The sequence below is a fragment of the Condylura cristata genome, unplaced genomic scaffold (assembly GCF_000260355.1).
Source record: "Condylura cristata isolate star-nosed mole 26May11 unplaced genomic scaffold, ConCri1.0 scaffold00029, whole genome shotgun sequence".
Lineage (NCBI taxonomy): Eukaryota > Metazoa > Chordata > Mammalia > Eulipotyphla > Talpidae > Condylura > Condylura cristata.
In genome coordinates this window covers 21,318,698-21,338,292 of record NW_004567130.1, presented here as the reverse complement: position 1 = coordinate 21,338,292, position 19,595 = coordinate 21,318,698, and the positions used below count along the sequence as shown (strand labels likewise).

At 45.1% G+C, this 19,595-nt stretch overlaps 1 protein-coding gene across 1 annotated transcript; it reads left to right on the top strand.

Annotated features, from left to right (window-relative positions):
• Positions 1-3,958: 3,958 nt before the first annotated feature.
• ACBD3 (acyl-CoA binding domain containing 3) lies at positions 3,959-18,831 on the top strand (the record flags this gene model as incomplete). Its single annotated transcript, XM_012730868.1, has 7 exons — positions 3,959-4,107; positions 4,745-4,885; positions 8,338-8,496; positions 10,041-10,215; positions 13,894-14,080; positions 15,190-15,474; positions 18,298-18,831. Coding segments are annotated over 7 exons (1,305 nt in total), but the record flags the coding sequence as incomplete, so codon positions are not given.
• Between the last annotated feature and the right edge of the window lie 764 nt (positions 18,832-19,595).

Genomic DNA, 19,595 nt, shown 5'->3' with positions numbered 1-19,595 from the left:
TGCCTTGACTTTTAAAAATACTCGTTAAAAAGAAAAAAAATGCGTATGCTTGATAAATATATGCGCTTATTCAAAGACATAGAAATGAATAAAGATAAATTTGTAATCTCTTCTTCAGAATTATTATTACTAACATTTTTATTATTTTTTTGGCAACAATTTTGGTTTCCCAGCTACAATGATGATTAATTTGAAGATTCAGTAGTAGGATTTAAAGGATTATAGAGTAAATTACTCACACTCCAGTAGGTAAGACATCCCTTGAAAATACCAATATCATTCACTACATTGGACTTGTCATAGAAATTAACCGGTAAAATCAATTTCCTTGTTTACTTATGTATACAAGAACTGGGATGTAGGCCAGACATGGGAGAGATAGAGGATTCACCAGAGACAGAGTGGGGAGCAGAACAGGCAGCATGCAAGATAGGAGAGGTCTGCTTCGCTCTGTGGGTCACTATGGAATTCATGCTGTGCTGGCTTGATATTTCCGTGTCTTTAACCCTTGCATAACCAGGGAGTTCCCAGTTTCCTCATTAATGCGACTTGTTGGGTATGTTTTTGGTAGGTGTGCAAAAAGCATGGTGTTCATGGTGGTAAACAGTTATTTGACTAGAATTAACATATAAAACATGAGTTGACAGTAAGTTCTTAACTCAGGTGCAAAAAAGAGAGATGATAAAACGTCATCCAGGAATTCCGAAACTCACACACCTGTTAATGAAATCACCTTCTAGGAGTCCAGGTTAGACTAACACCTTGCTGAATAATGGGTCGTTTCCTTGTTTACTCACCCACTCCTGTTGTCACCTATACCTCCTCTGCACAGCTGAATGTTTAAGAAGCAAATTTACCACGTTCTAGGAAATGCACCCTTTCTCTCTTCAGATAAGTTTATAGATCAAATTATTTTTCACACCCATTAGCCTCTCTGAGGCTTAAAATCATCTCTCTGCAGCAAATAGGAATTTTTTTTTTGAGTGTGGATGTTTGAAAATTGCTACGTAACATGACTAATCAGAAAATTGTTTGATCTTCAGTGCCTAAAATTTAACTTTATTTCTGTTCGCATCCACTTTTGTAGAACTCAGACTTTTTTTTAAAGGGAAAAAACAACAGAACCCCAGGATCCTTACTGAACAAAATAATGTTATTCTATTACAGTATGCACTCTATTCCCCTTATTTCTCAGCCTCACCACATCTTTGTTTCTTAAACCACCAGTGTAAGTATATTTTCTTTTTTGTAAGTTTCAAGATAAAATTGATGCCTTTTTTAACACAAAGCTTCTAAAGTTATAATCTTTCAAGTCTTAGACTATTGGGGTTTTTTTTTTTGGCAAATCAAAATTTAATGAAAGCAAGATGAAAATTGTTCTGAGCTGTGTTTCTCTTGTAATTATCTGTGGTACATTTTACAAGAAAAGTTGGTGATTTACATGTGCAAAATTAGGGTATATGGTAAGAGACGTTTGGGCATCTTTAAATTTGGAAAAAGGCTTTTTGGTAAATGGTAGCCAAAAGTAAGCCATTACTGCTTTGCCATCTTTAACAACCAACATCTGTGAATAGGAGTGTTGGCTAATTAAGTCTCAGTGAGATTTGTAGAAGTAACGACTATATGTGGTCACTCAACCACATTCTTAGAATTTTATCTTTTTGCCTTGTCTCTGAGTCTTCTCTCTCATTGCAAGCATTTTATATATTTATAAGCATAAGGAGTGGATACTTTTTTAATTCTTATTTTAAGATTTATTTTCATGTATGTATACAAGAACTGGGGTACAGGCCAGAGGTTGTAGGGAGTGACATGATTCACCAGAGACAGATTGGGGAGCAGAACAGGCAAATCGACGAAGTACACTGAGGGGAGCAGCGGGGAGATAGGAGAGGGCTGCTGCGCCCTGTGGGTCACTCCCTGGTAGGGGATCAAACTCATAGCTTAATAGCCACTAGGGAGGCCTCCTCTACTTATTTTAATTAACATACCATAAATCTGTTCTCTGAAATGCAGTATACCCTTTTAATTGTCATTCTAATGTGTTCATGGGATTACAATAATTTAAACATTATTGAATAGTTACCGATTTTTAGAAAAGTTTTAAATAATGCAGCAGATTGAACAGGTATAATACCATTAATGATGCGTTTTCATTTGTAGTTTTAACAAGTTCATGGAGAAGAGAATGAAACAGAGCGATTCTTTTGGACTTATTGGTTTTTACATGAAAGATAATGTAATGGTGTTGGTTTTGTAAAAGCTAACCCTCTTTGCTTTATTTTGATTATATAGTATTTGGATTTTCACAAGACTACTGGTCCAACCTAGAGTTGGAACAGATTTACATCATTACTCTTTAAATCTGATTTATTTTCCCTTAGGAATAAATTTTGAAATACCTCAGTATATAGTCTCTTATACTCCGTTTGCTCTGTCTCTGTATTTACACATACCCCAAGCTACGTGCCTAAGACAGCTACTTACATATCGCAGAGTGACACATCTCTGATTGAATTCAGTAGCTAGTGAGTCCCACAAGGCAGTAAGCCCACAGTGCATAGCAGAATGGCTTGGGCACAGGGCTCAGCGACTGAAATGTCTTACGTAATGGGCGGACATTGCTTGAAACAGCGTTCTAAGAGTCAGGTTGTGAAGTGGCGATTGTCTGCGTGGTAAATATGGAACTTTGACAGTCCTGGTCTCGGTGCTTCAGAGGAACTTCCTACTGGTGCTGATTGTGTAGTGATACTGTTTGCTCAGTAGCAAGACAGATGGCAGGTCCATGGGTTACCGAGTTGTTTCTATTTTTATTCAACAAATGAGGCCACTGCCATAGTTTATCTTTTTTTTAAGACTTAGTCCTTTAGGGCCTCCCTGGTAGCATCACGCTGGGGCTGTAGCCACTTGAATGCAAGTTCAATCTCCGGAAGTGACCCCCAGGGCACAGCAGACCTCTCTTGTCTCACCCAGTGTCAGCTGTGTACTTTGTTGACCTGTCTACTCTGCCCCCCACTCTACCTCCGGTGAATCCTCTCACTGCTCCTGCACGTCTGGCCTGTACCCCAGTTCTGTATGCATACATAAATAAGTCTTTTTAAAAAGTTATTCCTTGATTGTAATATTTACTTTGTGTAGAAGAACTGAGGTACAGGCTAGAGGTATGGTGGGTGAGCCGTCTCCCAGAGACAGCGGGAGCAGAATAGGTGGATCTAGTGAATACGGGCAGGTCAGGAGAGGTCTGCCGCGCTGGGGGTCACTCCCTGGTGGGGATCAAACTTGATAGTGCTGGGCTCTTAACTCGTGCCACCAGGGACACAACAGTTTATAGGTCAGACTGACGTCAGTCTTAATTGCCCATTGAGAACCTGCCAGAGTCAGCCGTGATCTGGGAAGACAGTTCCTTCCTCTGTGAAGAAAGGGCCTCCTAACCAGCACTCCCTCCCTGTTACTTCGAGGTAGCAGGGGCCCCTTCCTCTGATCCTGAATGAGGGTTGAATGGCCCCAGAACTAGGAAGTGTCCGAGACATGGTTTGAATGTAGGTTGTCTGACTGAAGCGTGGTATGCATCCTCTGGAGGGCGGATCCATTTTTAATAGTCTTTCATTCATGATCATACTAAAATTGACTGATACAAAATTATTTTTTAAAACGTGAATTGTTTCGTGTTGTCTTTCATGAGTGAAAAAGGTGGCAAGTGGCCACACGAACAAATGGCCTGGCTGCGGCGCGTACGTTGGTTTCTCTGCAGTACTTTTACATAGGTAGTTGGTTGGCTTCATTGAAAACCGGCATAAAGGGTATCAGTTTAGGCTCTATCCAAATTTGATGCTTGCGAAAAACCCAATGTGTGTCATTATGCCAGTCAAAGGCAATTTGTGACCGCAACAAAACCTCAGTATTTGGGGCCAAAAATAATGTATTCTGTTAGCGCTAATTATCCTCCTTGTTTGTTTTTCTAATAGAAAAGGATGGCAAAGCATTTCATCCAACTTACGAAGAAAAACTGAAGCTTGTGGCACTGCACAAACAGATCCTTATGGGTCCGTATAATCCAGACACCTGTCCCGAGGTCGGGTTCTTTGATGTGTTGGGGAATGACAGGAGGTAACGCTGTTTTGATATATAATGAATCAATGAGAAAACTATTGAACAGGGTGCAAAGTGAGTTGGTTAAGTTGTAAATAGCCTGAACTGTTAGGTCAGAAAAAGAATTGAAACAAACATTTTGCTTATAGCTTCTTGGAGTCTTCAGATGTTTGTTTTTGGTTTGGAGGTGTTTATGGCTAAATATTGTGGAAGAGGTTTACTCATCTGCCTGTGAACATAAGACACGTACAGCTCATCTGATTCTACCTGAGTAGTACTAAAAGCAGCCATTTAAAATATTTAGAAATTGATGCCCCTCTTGGGACATAGAGAGTTATAACAAAAATGTACACCGAATATTTTATTCAGTTAAATATGATATAAAGAAAATAAAGCTTTGATACCCTTTTGCTTGTGTGGACATCATTTAGCATTGCAGCTGTATTGACGTTTACAATAGTGAGTTTGGAGTGTCTAAGCAACCCTAATTCTGTAAGTCGGTACACGTTCATTGAAACTTGAAGTTTTGAGCCTTTTGCCTCACGCTCATTGTTTATTTTGCTTATAAGTGAGAATAGTAAATATTTGGTCTTAAATTAGAACAAATTCTCTTTTCTTTAGAACAAGCAGTCATTTTTCTTGTTATTCCTTACAGGAAAGAATGGGCAGCTCTCGGAAACACGCGTAAAGAGGATGCCATGGTAGAGTTTGTTAAACTCCTAAATAGATGTTGCCATCTCTTTTCAACATATGTTGCATCCCACAAAATAGAGAAAGAAGAACAAGAAAAAAAAAGGTAAAGTTTGAGGACACAGAAGACTGTCTCCCAGAATCGAGACTTGCTTTTGGGAGTGGTGGTTCTGAATCGGGTCCCCACTTCTTTCTGGCAGTTGCGCAGACTCCGGATTATGCAGGCGTTGGATTGTGGGGGCAGGGGATCACTGGCTGTAGCTTCAGGAGGAGTCATCGAGCCTTCATGGCTGCGTGTTTTTGTCCTAATTCCATTAATTATTGAGCAAGTCCCGGTAAACGCCTTATCTTCCGGTCCGACAAGCCCTTTGATGCTGCCTACCTTGAGCTTTTAGCACAGTCACATTCCGCATCAGAGCAGTCCGCGTGCTGCATTGGCAGGCAGTCAAGTTGCCTCTGATTACGACTCCCAGAGGGTTCATGAATTATTTCTGGGGCTGCGAGAGGGAGCTGCTGAGCCACTGTGTTTATAGAATGCTCTGTGTGATGGTGAATTCAGCTGTATTTGTGATTATGAAGTTAGTAGATTTGACACCTTATCTAGGTTTTTTTTTTTTTTTTTTAATTTATTTATGCATACAGAGCTGGGGTATAGGTCAGAGGTGCAGGAGCACTGAGAGGAGTCACCAGAGACAGAGTGGATGGGGAGCAGAACAGGCAGATGGGCAAAGTACACTGCTGAGGGGAGCAGTGGGCGAGACAGGAGAGGTCTGCCAGGCCTTGTGGGTCATCTCCAGGGCGGGGATCGAACTCGCACTGAAGTGGCTGTGGACAGCTTGCAGTGCTGCGCCTTTACCCTCTGCGCTACCAGGGAGGGCCCCTGGGGTTATATTTTCAGTGATTTTGACTACCTATAATTTCTAGGTAGGGGCCTCCCTGGTGATGCAGGGGTTAAAGTCTCAGTGTTATAAAGCTACTGCCAGCCACTGCAAGAGTTTGATTCTTCTACCAGGGCCCTGACCCCCATGGTGCAGCAGACCTCTCCTGTCTTTGTCTGCTGCTCCCCTTAGCAATGTATTTTAGTAGATCTATCTATTCTGCTCCCCATTGTGTCTCTGGTAATTGCTCTCTCCTCCACCTATCACACACCTGGCCTACAACCCAGTTCTTATATGCATAAATACATAAAAACAAATCTTTGAAAAAAAATTTCTAGGTAATAAAAATAATTCCATAAAACCAAATTTTCCTTATATTTATATTTTGAACCATTTGTTTATTTATGCACACAAGAACTGGGGTGTAGTCTGGAGGTGGGGGTTGGTGAAAGAGACAGAGTGGGGAGCAGAATGGGTTGATGGACTGAAGCACACTGCTGAGGAGAGCAGCGAGCGAGCGAGACAGGAGAGGTCTGCTGCGTCCTGTGGGTCCCTCCCTGGCAGGCTGGGGATCAGACTCTTGCTGCAGCGGCTGGCAGTAGCTTGATAGTGCAGTCTTTAACCCCTTCGCCACCAGGGAGTCCTTAATTTTACTTATTTTAAAAACAGTTGCTTGGTTTCCCACCTTACTTAGATTGGAAATTACAGAGTAGAAGGGAAAGCATCTTCATATAAAGAAAGGTCAGAAACCTTGAGAAATAGACAAAAGAATTATAAAAGTGCAGTCAGGGTCTATTTTTTTAAAAAGATGTATTTTTTGCATAGAAGAACTGGGGTGTAGGCCAGAGGTGGGGAGGGTGAGGGCAGTCACCAGAGATAAAGTGGGGAGCCGAACAGCTGATTTGCTGAAGTGCACTGCTGACGGGGGCAGCAGATGAGACCGGAGCCTCTGCTGCCCCATGTGTCGGTTAGCTCCTGGTGGGCAGTGGAGCTCGGGCTCTAGAGTGACGGCACTGACCTAAGCCCGGGGCTACCAGGGAGGCCCTGCTGAGGTTCCTTTACTAGCAAGCTGGTTACATGCTAGAGTCCGTTGGGTCCGTAAGGCAGAGCTGTCGGGGCTTTGACTGTGTCACGCTACATTTTTTTCATCAGCACATGGCAAGTTTATTAAAGAGAACAAGGAAAGAGATGCCTGCATAGACACAGGAGGGCTGTCTTAAAAGGCATGAGCTGGGCACATGAGCTGGGGCACAGCGGGTTAGGGCGCAGCACTGTGAAGCTGTCCACAGCCCCTGCAGCACGAGTTCCATCCCAACCCCAGAGCTGACCCACAGGGCGCGGCAGAGCCTCCTCTCTCGCCTGCTCCTCCCCTGAGCAGTGTATTTCGGTTGATCCACCTGTTCTGCTCCCCACTCTGACTCGGGAATCACTGAAGCTCTGACTTGCAGAGCACCTACCCCGTACCAGCTGTGACCTGTGAAAGTAGGTCCTGATGCTGCTGTATTTTGAGCCTTGACCATGGCTCAGGTTTGCTGTTAGCGCAAAAATGGTGTCTTCTCACAATCCTCAGAGATTCTCTTCCACCCCATTTTCAGTCTCTTGACCCCACACCACTCTTAGACCTGTGTGGCATCATTACTAGTGCAGCAGGATCCGTTCTCACTTGGGAGAGGGACTGTGGCGTTGAGGACAGAGAGGGTAAGAGCTGCATCTCGATTTCAGAGTGTTCTTTAGGTTAAAAAGCATATATTCAGAAATAGTAAGTACAGGCGACGCGAGTTATCTCCTGCTTATGCAACGAGCGCAGCGCACATGAACCCCTGCCACCCCGGTAACTTACGCATCACGCATGATGACTGACGCCTTAAGCTACACCTCCCAGGCCTTTCTGTGTCCACCTGCTTTTTATCACATTAAACAGATACACTATTAAATATCTTTAATATTAAGCTGTGTAGGTTTTTTAAAATTGCTGCACGGTGTTTCAGGGTGGATTACTCTTTGCTGCGAGCTGGTTCTGTGTAGACTGCTAAATCCTGAGGCTGTAGGTGTTGGGGCACAGTTTGCCCTTACGTGGCCTGGACACTAGTGCTGGAATGACGTGTGTGTCGCCAACGCTGGTGCACATTTCATTGCAGCTACAGCAGTAGAAAAGAAAAAGCTCATGATACTGTGTGCGTGGGGAACCATCGTTATGGACACAGCATCATGATTTTAATTTTACTTTAAAATATTTTTTTTTGCATTGTTCATTTTTTAAAAAGATTTATTTTTTGATGTACACAAGAGCTGATGTACACAAGAGGTACAGGGAGTGAGCGGACTCCCCAGAGACAGAGTGGGGAGCAGAACAGGTGGGTCTACTGAAATCCACTGCCAAGGGGAGCCGCGGGTGGGTCAGGAGAGGTCTGCTGCGCCCTGTGCGTCCCTCCCTGGCCGGGGATCGAACTTGTGCTCATGCCATAGTTGCTGCCATGTCTTGATAGAACAGAGATTTCCCCTTAAGGGAGGCCCTAGGGTTTTTTTTTTTAATTTTTACAACAGTTTATTTTTACATCATTTTGTACGTTTTTTTTTCCTTTTTTTTTTTCTTTTCCATCTCAATTGTAATCCCCGCGGGCCTAGGTTATTTTTAAAAAGAATTCTTTGTGGGGTTCATTCTCTGTCCTTTTCCTTATAGGAAGGAGGAGGAAGAGAGAAGACGGCGTGAAGAGGAGGAAAGAGAGCGTCTACAAAAGGAGGAAGAGAGACGGCGGAGAGAAGAGGAGCAGAGGCTGCGGCAGGAGGAGGAAGAGAGGCGGCGCGTGGAAGAGGAAAGGCTTAGGCTGGAGCAGCAGAAGTAAGCGTGCTGATGACTCGCGTTTAAGAACGAGAAGTGGCTGCCACGCTGCTGACTCCCGCGCGTGCCCGGGAGGAATTCTGTGGCTGCAGAAATGGCTGCTGGCCAGTTGTAGCGCTTACCCCTTCATACCAGTGGCCTGCTACCATAGGGCTTCGGGTTGCATTATTTGGTTGCAGAAAGAGACTGCTGGAAGGTTTTGGGATGAACTCTCAGAACCCAGGGGCTTGAACAGGAACTGATGCGGCCGCTTCCCCTTCTCTGGGTCCACGTCTCTGCTTCTCCCAGTTTAAGTCTCCGCTTCATTCTCCTCTTCAAATCGTCACTTTCTGCTTGGACGTGCATAGGACGGTCTGGCCCCGCCTGGGTCTGCGTGGTCTATGTCCTCGTGTGTCTGACAGGCTGGCATCTGGGAGGCCCAGTTGAAACTCCCATGACGGATCCTAGTTTGTCCACCCTGTCGTGTACCTGTTCCTAGTCAGAATTTGGGAGCCGAAGCCCTATTTCTTACTCAGTAAGGACTGTGGATTGGGTCTTCAGGAGCAAGTAGGAGATGATAGGAACGAACGTATATGCCTGTGAACCTGCAGGAAAGAAACCTGGGGCTCGGGGCGGCGTGGGGTGAATTAGACCAGTAGTCCACTTCTTTCTGACTAACCCCAAACCAGCCTGCAGCTTCATTCTGCTTTGGAAAGAAGCCGTGCTACTCTTGAGGCTAGTGGTGGCGCCCTAGGGAGACGCAGGGTCATAGTCTACCCAGGAGTTTGTGAGATTTTGCTTTGAAGTATACCTGTAAAACAGTAGGTGGCTCTGAGGTCTTTATCGAAGTTATTCACATAATTGAATTAACAAGCATGCGGTTCTTTTATAAAAGAGAATTGTAATTAGAACAGAAATTAGTATGTCTAAACTAGATACTACTTTAGTGTTCTTTAGGCAGGCTTCACGTGAAATGGGAAGACAGTCAGATTTTCATGGCCGCATTTAGCGTTCCCAGGCCACTAACATCATCTTCCAGCTGTCCTGCCTCTCAGCGCTGTCCACCGCCGGAGGTAGAGACGCCGTGCTGACAGCTAGTCTTCCTCTCCGCCACAGGGGCCCCTGCTTGTGGGGCGCTGTGGCTGCAGCGTGGGCTGGACCCCCGACCCGCTGCCTGGCTGACGCCTGCCTGCGGGGTGTCTGGGAGCGGCGCCCTCCCGCCAGCTCCTGTGCCTCCACTTGTCTCTGTGCAGGCCTGAGGCCGGGGGGGTGGGGTGGGGGGTGGGAACCCTGCAGATGCTTGAGCGCGCGTGGCAGAGTAAGGTCGCGCAGGTAGAGGCGGGGTGAGGCGGTGCTTGTTGCTCCCCTCTGCCCGCACTCTGCAGGCCGAGCACAAGACGAAAGTTCGAGTTAAGTGTCTCACGTCTTTCTTCTGGGCCTGGAACACATCTATCTGGTACTCGTTACGTCTTTTTAAGTTACAACTTATAAGAATAAATCAAAAGGGCGTTTTATTTTGTCAGTGAGCGACCTCCCGCAGTCAGACAGTGTTTCTGGTGTTTCAGGCAGCAGATAATGGCAGCCTTAAACGCGCAGACCGCCGCGCAGTTCCAGCAGTACGCGGCGCAGCAGTACCCGGGCAACTGCGAGCAGCAGCACATTCTCGTCCGCCAGCTGCAGGAGCAGCACTATCAGCAGTACATGCAGCAGCTGTACCAAGTCCAGCTGGCACAGCAACAGGTACGCCACACCACCCGGACCCAGCCTCAGAGAGTGTTCGCGGTGTCGCAGGAACCCAGGTTCCGACTGTCACAGTTCAGAGGTGTAAAGTGACGGAGGTGGCCTTTGTTGAGGGAGACTAGATTATTCTGGCAGTTATGTGAGAAAATACACAGTGACTGATCCCGAAGCAGCTCACGGTATGACCACTGTTATTTTGGGATTTGTGCAGACTGTCATTCAGGCGAGTCTGACCTCGACTCTGATAGTGTTGTGCACTCGTGAGGACTTGGGTAACAGGCCTTAACCCCAGCACACCCTCTGTGGAGGGCACCGGCACAGGCCCAGAAGCTTCCAGGGGAGGGCCCCTGTGTCCTTAGGGCGCCAGCCGGTCCTGTGGAGCCGGGTTGGCTGTGTGAAGGTTTGCGGCTACCGTAACTGACCTGTGTCCTCGCCCAACTCCCCAGCCCCGATTATGTTGCTTCCACGTGGGAGTAAGGTTTAGGGACGAGAGCATGGGGGTGAGGGTTGGATAATAGTTGGGTTCTGTTCCGGCTTTTTGCCCTTACCTTGTTTGATCCCAGAACCATTACCTGCTGCTCTGGTTTTTCTGCTTCTCTCAGTTAAGAATATAAAGTCCTGTTACTTTTTCTGTTAAGCTTCAAGAACTATCGGGAGAATGAAAAACAGTTTTTACTCTGTCAAAGTACTTTGTACAAATAGAAGAAAGCTGTTCTCATATTCTCTTTTTTACCTCTTGCAGCAGATTAAAATGCTTCTTAAACTTAATCTAGAGAAGTTGTGCTTAGTGATTTTTACTTACAAAGTTTACCTTTACAAAGTTTACCATCTGTCAAACCTGAATGAAGTACTTCATTCATTATAGCTACTCAGCATTTCTTACTAAGAGAAGTAACCTGTTGTTTGCCAACCTCTTCACATTTCTTGAAAACTAACATCTGTAGCAAGAAGACCTGTTTCCTCAATCTTGTGGATTAGTGAGAAGTTAAAAGCACCGCTTATTTTGCTTAACACTCCATGACTGGAAGAAAATATTAAGGGCCCTCCCTGTTGGCGCCAGGGATTAAAGCACAGCACTGTGGAGCTGTCCGTAGCCACTGCAGTGCGAGTTCGATCCCCAGCCAAGAGTGACCCACCTGTCTCGCCTGCTGCTCCCCTCAGCAGTGTTTTTAGTGGATCCACCTGTTCTGCTCCCACTCTGTCTCTAGTGAATCCTCTCACCCCTGCACCTCTGGCCTGTGCCTCAGTTCAGTTTCATTTGTGTTCTAATGCCTATTTCTGCCTCAGCTTATCACCCCTTTTATGGACATTGAGATAGTCTTTAGTAGAATAGTCATACATACTATCTCTTTTATAGGTTGCTATCACTTAATGTGAAAAAGTCTTGTAGAGCAAAGCCAAGAATTTTGAAAACAGAACTAGGATCCATGATTTAGATTACAAGGATCCAACTTGATTTATCTTATTGTTTGGCTATCTATGGGAGAAGAAAGGAAAGGGACTGAGAACGAAACACAAGGAACTTCAGCCCCTTAGACTACTGATTTACATGTATATATAAATCCACACACCCTGAGCAAAATGACTAACTGGAAACACTTTTTAATTTGGAGACAGTTACATGGGTGTTTATTACATGGTTTCTATATTTCAGATTTTCAAAGCTACAGAAAGTATAAATTGATATTTACATAAGTAGATGTCTATCCATGGGTAGTGGGATTCTGAAGAAGAAAGACGTTCACTCTGCTAGTTTTAAGAATGGCCCCGTGGGTGGGCTGGTCTGGGCTTTCTGAGCCGAGCACCAGCAGGAGTGCTTTTTGCTCTCTTGTCTTGTGGTAGGTATTGTGAATTGCTGACTTACCCTGGTTGTATGCACATCTCGGGGCACTGGCACTCTTTCTGTGAGGTTTTGGAAATTACTTAGAATCTAGGTCTTGGGAGAAGACCTATTTTCTATTCCTTAGGTAGCGCTCTGCGGTAGCGGTAGAGGTGTTGCTGTTCAGGTGGTTGGCTTATAAATGTGTGAAGGAAATGGGTGTCAAGCTAGGCCAGAATCTTACTATCCCTCAGCCACGAGGTTAGAGAGGCTTATTTTCCTATATAGTTTTAACTATTGTAACATCTGCTCACTTGTGACCTTAGTGTTTTCATTTAAGAAGTTACTTAAATGGCTGAATGGTCATCAATAGTAGATTGGATGCATTTTATATTTTCACCCACAAAAAAATTCCTATAGCAATGTAAACAAATAAAACACAATTACTTACCTTACGACCTGATTAAAAAAAATGCTCCTCACAAAAATAAAGTTGAGTGAAAGAAATCAGATACAAAAAAGAACATTTGCTATACAGTTCTGTTTATATAAAGTTCAAAAACAGGGCCTTCCTGGTGGCACAGGGGTTAAAGTGTCAGCACTATCAAGCTCTTGCCAGCCACTGCAGCCTGAGTTCGATCCCTGGCCAGGGAGTGACCCACATGGGGCAGCAGACCCCTGCTGTCTCGGCCCTCTGCTCCCCTCAGCACTGCGTTTCAGTATGCTGTTCCCTTCCCCACTCTGTCTCGGGTGAAGTCTCTCACCCCCCCCCTCCACCCAGTTCCTGTATGCATAAACAAATCTCTAAAAAATATATAAAGTTCAAAAACAGGCAAAGCACATCGACAGTGTTGTAAATCAGAATAGCTGTTACCCTTGGGCCTCGGGGGCGCAGTCCGGGGCACCAGGAAGGCTCTGGAGTGCATTGCCCTCGGGCTCCGTGTGGGTGAGGTAGGTGCTTTCGATTTGTGGGAATCGAGCGCTGTACTGTACGTGTGGTGTGTTTTCTGTGTATATGGTTCTGTGTGCGTGCTAGGATTCAATTAAAAGTGCTCTTGAAGTTGCTTAAATAATACTTAGATATTTTTAGTAGTATTAATATCTAGTTACCAAAGGGGACTGTCCCACAGTAGCTGTTTTGTGTGCTTCAGGCGACTTTACTCTCCATTTTAATTTCCTGTTTATGAATATACATATTTTAATCATAATTATGTAAACAGTAACAAGTGTTCATTTAGTGTTTGGACTACAAATTCCATGTGCGTATTTAATTCTTAAGCCAGTATTTTTTACAACTCGGTTAATGATTTTCCATTTTATTGTACTAAGGTTTTCCTGTATATAATTTACAGTGAAGACCTAATAAATTTTGTTACATTGTATACTTGATTTGTTGGTTACTTTTCAAGGCCCTTATACATTTTCCCAACTGTAGCTTTTCTTTTTGTGAATATTCTTCTGTGACCATTTATGTCTACCCAATTTAAATTTTCCTGATTTAAATTTTATATATCTGAATTTATCAGAATTTCTGATCAATTTTAAGAATAAATGTTTCTCTGTTCAGTTTTTGTCCTTATGTACGTTCTGTTTTCGACCACTTATTTTTACCTACTTAATTGTTCCTCAATTGATCACAAACGTGATTCTCCATTAGAGCTTTTTGTTATGTCGTCATTTTTATCTTTTGGTTTGGCGTTGTACTAATACTCATTATTGATAGGATAAATAGCATAAAATTTACTAGTAATTTCTTGGAGCCCAGTGCTTTGTTAGGGCGAAAACATGGGCTCATGATGCACTTGTCATAACTGCCCCGGCCACCCCTGACCGGTGCGTGCCGCTGTCTCGCCTCGCAGGCGGCGCTGCAGAAGCAACAAGAGGCGGCCGCGACTGGGCCGTCGTCGTCCGCGACATCCAAAGTGAGTGCGTCTGCGCCGAGCGACGTGCTGTCCGTTAATGGACAGGCCAAGACCCACACGGACAGCTCTGAGAAAGAGCTCGAGCCAGAGGCTGCAGAAGAAGTCCGTGAGAATGGGCCAAAAGGTACGGCTGATTCCGCAGCTCTTTCTTGTCCTTTGAAAGCAAGTAGCAGGCTTGCAGGAAGACCTCGTCTTGGAATTCTTGGCTTCTGCCCCTGCCAGCCCCCCCCCCCACTTTTTCCCTCCTAGTAATAATTTACTGCTATATTCAAATAAATACTTGGTCAGAGACGTAACTCTGGAAACCTCTGTGTAGTCCCAGGCACTGACCACAGGCAGGGCCAGGCACTGACCACAGGCAGGGCCAGGCACTGACCACAGCAGGGCCAGGCACTGACCACAGCAGGGCCAGGCACTGACCACAGCAGGGCCTCCCCTTTTGTGCCACTCCTGGGGTCTGGCCCCCTGAGCTTCCTGGGCGTGCGTGCCTTTAGGATGACGCCTAAAGCTCTGGACACTCAGAGGTGAGGACTGTGGTGGGTTGGTGGATTGTGAGGTTCGGCTGTGGGAAGCTGGCACTAAAACATCGAGAAAGTGTGGCATTGACATAACCCCACTGAGAGCCGGTTTCGTCAGTTTATTCAGAGATTCTTTATTAGCACCTCTAGGCATGCGATAAGATTCATGAGGAATCAAGACTCGGGAACACCCAGCACCACAAAGCAGGCGCTCACAAGTTTAGTTACCTCCTCCTCTGACTCTCCTTGACCTGATGAGCCTCCGCAGCTGGAGCTTAGGAGAGAATTTTATGTAATTCTCAAGCAAAGTTCTCCTTCCTGCCTGGCTTCCTTCTACTTTCTCCTTTCTCTTTTCTTTTCTTGAATAGTGTGAAAACTGAGCTGAAACACTGAAGTGAAGGCCCAGCTTTCTTTGTCCACATCCAAAAATGAATTTACTCCTAAATCCAGAGCGCTTTCTTTTTAAAACGTTTCCTAGCTCCTGTTAGGAAGTTTCCAAGGTCATTCTTAAATCCTGTAGGTTATTAGAGTGCTGGGGGGAAAGAGTCACTTCCAGGGTCATGGACTGCGAGTCAGCTGAAGTGGTTGGTGGTGTAGACGTAGGCTCGTGGCGTAGCACGCGGCGCTGGCCACTAAGGGTGCGGCTGAGGTCCTGGGCGCGGGTGTGCCTGCGGGTGAAGCCTTCTCTAGCTTTTGTAATTCCTGTTGCTTTTAGAATCTCTTCCAGTAGTAGCAGCACCATCCATGTGGACACGGCCCCAGATCAAAGACTTTAAAGAGAAGATTCGCCAGGATGCAGACTCCGTGATTACAGTAGGCCGCGGGGAGGTCGTCACTGTTCGAGTACCCACCCACGAGGAGGGATCTTACCTCTTTTGGGAATTTGCTACAGACAATTATGACATTGGGTTTGGGGTATATTTTGAATGGACAGACTCTCCGAACACTGCTGTCAGCGTGCACGTCAGTGAGTCCAGCGACGACGACGAGGAAGAGGAAGGTAGACGCTTTGTCTGTTCTCGGTAGCTGCTGGGTGTGTTGCCGGAAAGGCTCTGGCTCCACGTGCACCAGCCTCAGGCTTCCCGATGAGCGCTTCGCGGACAGGGCTGGCTGCGGGGTTAGGAGAGAGGCCGCCTTCTTGCAGGGCTCAGTCGGGGGTTTCTTTGAGAACCGGAGAAGGTCTCGTAGACAGTTTCTTATTTTACCATTCTCAGTAATATTTACTGGCAGCCTCGTGTGTTGAAAAGCTAAATGTGTCAGGTTTTTTGAAAATTTTTGTAGAAGCAAGCAAGAAATTCTGCCAACTTTGTATTTTTGATATTTGTTTTTTAGGTGGTTAATCAACGATTCCATAATGTAAATACAAAAAATCCCGCCTAAATTTTTTTTTTTTCAATTTTCCTTTCCTTTTAAAATTCCCACTTTACTAAAGTGAAATTTCTTTCTTTCGACTAACTTGACAAAATTGGGTGTTTCCAAGAACAGGCAAAACTACCTTGGACTAGGATGTAAGTTGTAAAATGAGTTGATTATTTATTGAGAAAGGTGGTCTCTTTAATTTTGTTATCCAGAAGAGTTGGAACTCAGGACTTCTCCACAGACCTGGTGGTAAATTCTTGATTGTGATGACCTGAAGGGGAGTGCTCTGACCTCGGGGATGAGAGCCGCTTTCTCAGGTCTTGGGATTCACCAGCTTTCCAGGTGGCTTGTAGCAGACCGCCTGCCAGTGCTTCAAGTAGGCCAGTAATGCCGTTCCCAAAGATTATATTGGGATAATTTTAAAGAAACAGTGAGTTGAGGTACAAGGAGGGAAAGGAAAAGTTCACCAGCTTTTGAGGTGTGCAGCTCTCCTGACCCTTCATCGGGCCCTCTGTCAGGGTGGGAAGCACACAGGAGCCACCTAGGAGCTGCTTGGACTGATGTGACGTTTTGCTTTCAGTTCGTGATTTCTGAGTGCCACAGCAAGGGTGGAACATGGCCCACAGGTTCCACTGGCTGAGCCAGAGAGCAGACACACGTGTGATCAGTCCCAGGAAACGGGGAGCGAGGCTCTGGGTTGTCTTAGTGTCCTCGGCAACATCAGGACGAGGCTAAGCTCTGTCGGTCGCTCAGATGTATCACAGAGACTGGCTAAACGCAGACGTTTTGCGACTATCAGGAGAAAAGTTTTCTCTTTGCAAATTATTGTGTAGAGCTTTATAACAGTATGGGATTCTCTGTTCAGAAGTAGGCTGAGGTAATACGTCCTCCTGGCTTGCCTGCGGGAGAGCTTCTCACAGGAGGTTACGTCCTCCTGATCGTTGTCGCGGCAGTGATGTTGGGAGGAGACGACCCAGTGCCGCATCTGGGCCCGTGTGGAGCGCCCGTGTGGAGCGCCCGGTGTCCTCGGCGTCGCTCTCTTACATCACTCAGGCGGAAGTGGCACTGCCGACTCCTGTGCCTTTCCTGGCAGTGACTTGATTTGCAGCTAAAAGTGACCCGTGAAAAGCCTCTGTTAGCAACAGTGAAGCTGGTTGCCCGAGAACTGCTGGCGCAGCACGAGCGTGACCTGTGTTTGACGGTCGCTCCAGACAGCCCGGCCGCTGTTTGCTCTGTGACGGAGGCTGCGAGCAGCATCCTGCCGTGGTGCCTCAGTCGCAGGAAGGGGCTGCGCTTTCGCTCTTGCCTTGGCTCTCATTGTAAGGACTGAAAGACGCAGGGCTTTGTTTTCTCTGAAGAAACACGACGTATACCGCCTCCTGCTATTGATACAGCCTCCTGCTGTACATGTCGCTTGCTTTGTTATTCCCAGGCCCCAGATCTTCGCTTAAGTTGATAAAAGATGCACTGTTTGCCTCTTCCCATGACCTTTAGTTCTGCAGGTTTTGAACAGAATTTAGACCTTGAGTTAATGCATTACTGCATCTGTTCGTGGGTAGTCTCACAGGCAGTAGCATTCGTCTTGAATGATGCTGCTTTTTTCATTTGTCAACGAAAGACATTCAAGTATTGCTGTGATAGAGAAGTCTGATTGGGGCCTTCTTAGTAGTGTCTTTTTAAAAATAAACTCTTAATTCTAGAACTGTTCAAGGTTTACAGGAAAGTTGAAAGACGCTATCAGTTTCCTCGATTGTGAGCCAGTACTGACCCATTATAAAATTCCATGTTCAGATCTTAGTTGGTCGCTGATGCTCCAGGACTCCACCCAGGATGCCCTGCTGCGGTCTGTCCGCCTCACCTCTTCTCTGGATGCCTTTCTCCAGCTTCTTAAAAGCCCTGCAAGTGGCACTGACAGTCACCCTAACCGGGTTGCCAGTATTCCCTCTGCCATATTGGAAACCTGAAAGTTTCATGGTTTATGCTGTTTCCTTGACCTGTTTTCCTTAGGAAGAGTCTGTGTAAAATGTTAAACTGAGACTCTTAAACTGGTTCACGGTGTCTCGTTTCTATAGGTTGCCAGAGGTATTTTTTCCCTGACCTCTTACTATAGTTCAAAAAACTACTAAACGGGGCAAACATCTAATCAGTTTTTTTTTTTTTTTTTTTTTTTTTTTTTTTTTTTGGCTGTTGGGATTATTCCTGAGTACTATAACTACCAGCAGATATTCACAGCTGGGCTCCCAGAGCCCACACGATTCTAGGTACTAACAGTTGCTCAGGTGAATGAGTGAATGAGTGAACAAACAAATGAACTAACAAACAGGCCAGTAAGTGCTTGCATGAACTCAAGTTGTAAAGTAGAGAAGTTGTAACAATTTCTCAGAGAGGACTGAGTTTGAATACTTAGTGCAAATGTGATTTTTAGCAAATCTGTTCACTAAGTCATCTCTGTTCTTTCTCATAGAAAACATCAGTGAAGATAAAGCCAAAAAGAATGCCAGCAAGCCTCTGCTGGATGAGATTGTGCCTGTGTACCGACGGGACTGTCACGAGGAAGTGTATGCTGGCAGCCACCAGTACCCAGGACGAGGCGTCTATCTGCTTAAGTTTGATAACTCCTACTCTTTGTGGAGGTCAAAATCAGTCTACTACAGAGTCTATTATACTAGATAAAGATGTTACAGAGTCCGGAGTCTAGGGTTGGGCAGAAGATGGCGTTTAATTTGGAAGTACCTTTTGACTTTATGGAGCGTTGCCGTCCATGTTTACCAGTTGATTTTGGTCTGATGGTTTGTGAACTCTTGGTGGGAGTCAGAATTTCCTTAAGACTCTTCAGCATTAATAACTTCGGGGTCGATGGGATTCCTCAGATTCATCCAGTCTTTGGGTGCTGACTGGCAGAGTTACTAGTGGATGCTGAAGTCATATGAGCTTTGTTAAATTTTTAAAGTCTCCAAAATAAAACATCCCAACTTTGGCCCCATGTGGCTGATGGTCAGTCCATTGCTGCCTGTGTGTGTGTGTTACAGGGCCCTTAGTTACAGGGCCCTCTGATGTGAAATCTTTATGTTAGCAGTCTACATGGGGTTCAGCTGACTTTGAAGGTCACCACTTTAAAAAATTTAAAGGCCTCACAGATTAGTTTTGATCTTGTCCTGAGTGACCCAGATTGGTTTGGCTTTGGGTGCAGCTGTTTAGTTCAGAGTTACATTACAGAGGACTATTTTCTGAGATAATCTTAAGATAGAATGTTCAAGTCTAATTGATAATGAACTATCAAGATAGAAGAACACATCAGATGTCCATCTTAGTAAGCCAAACCTCCACAAACTCGGAATCCTTTCCCTCTGGAATTCACGCCATCAGCAGGAAGACAGACGTGACTCAGTTTTGTCTTGATTTGGCCTTATAGAACATCTCAAAACTGTTTATTTTGTAAGATCACCCAGTGAGTGATTTTGTAAAATCAAATTGGCATCTACCGAATTAAAATGAATAAAATCATTTAAATACAGTTTTCTGTGTGAGGAACAACATGGCACCAGTACGGAGATCACTGCCAGAGATAGTTCGTTTTCTCTTAATTTGTTACTTCTAAGGTACAAATCCTACATGATGCCAGTTTGGAATTATTTACTAGTAAGAATTGGAAATGCATACGCCCATGCTCAAATTTTTATAGCTTTAATCTGTATTATGTATGTCTTACTAATGGAAAGAGGTACCTCTTGTTTTCCATCCTGAAAACAAATATGGATTAAT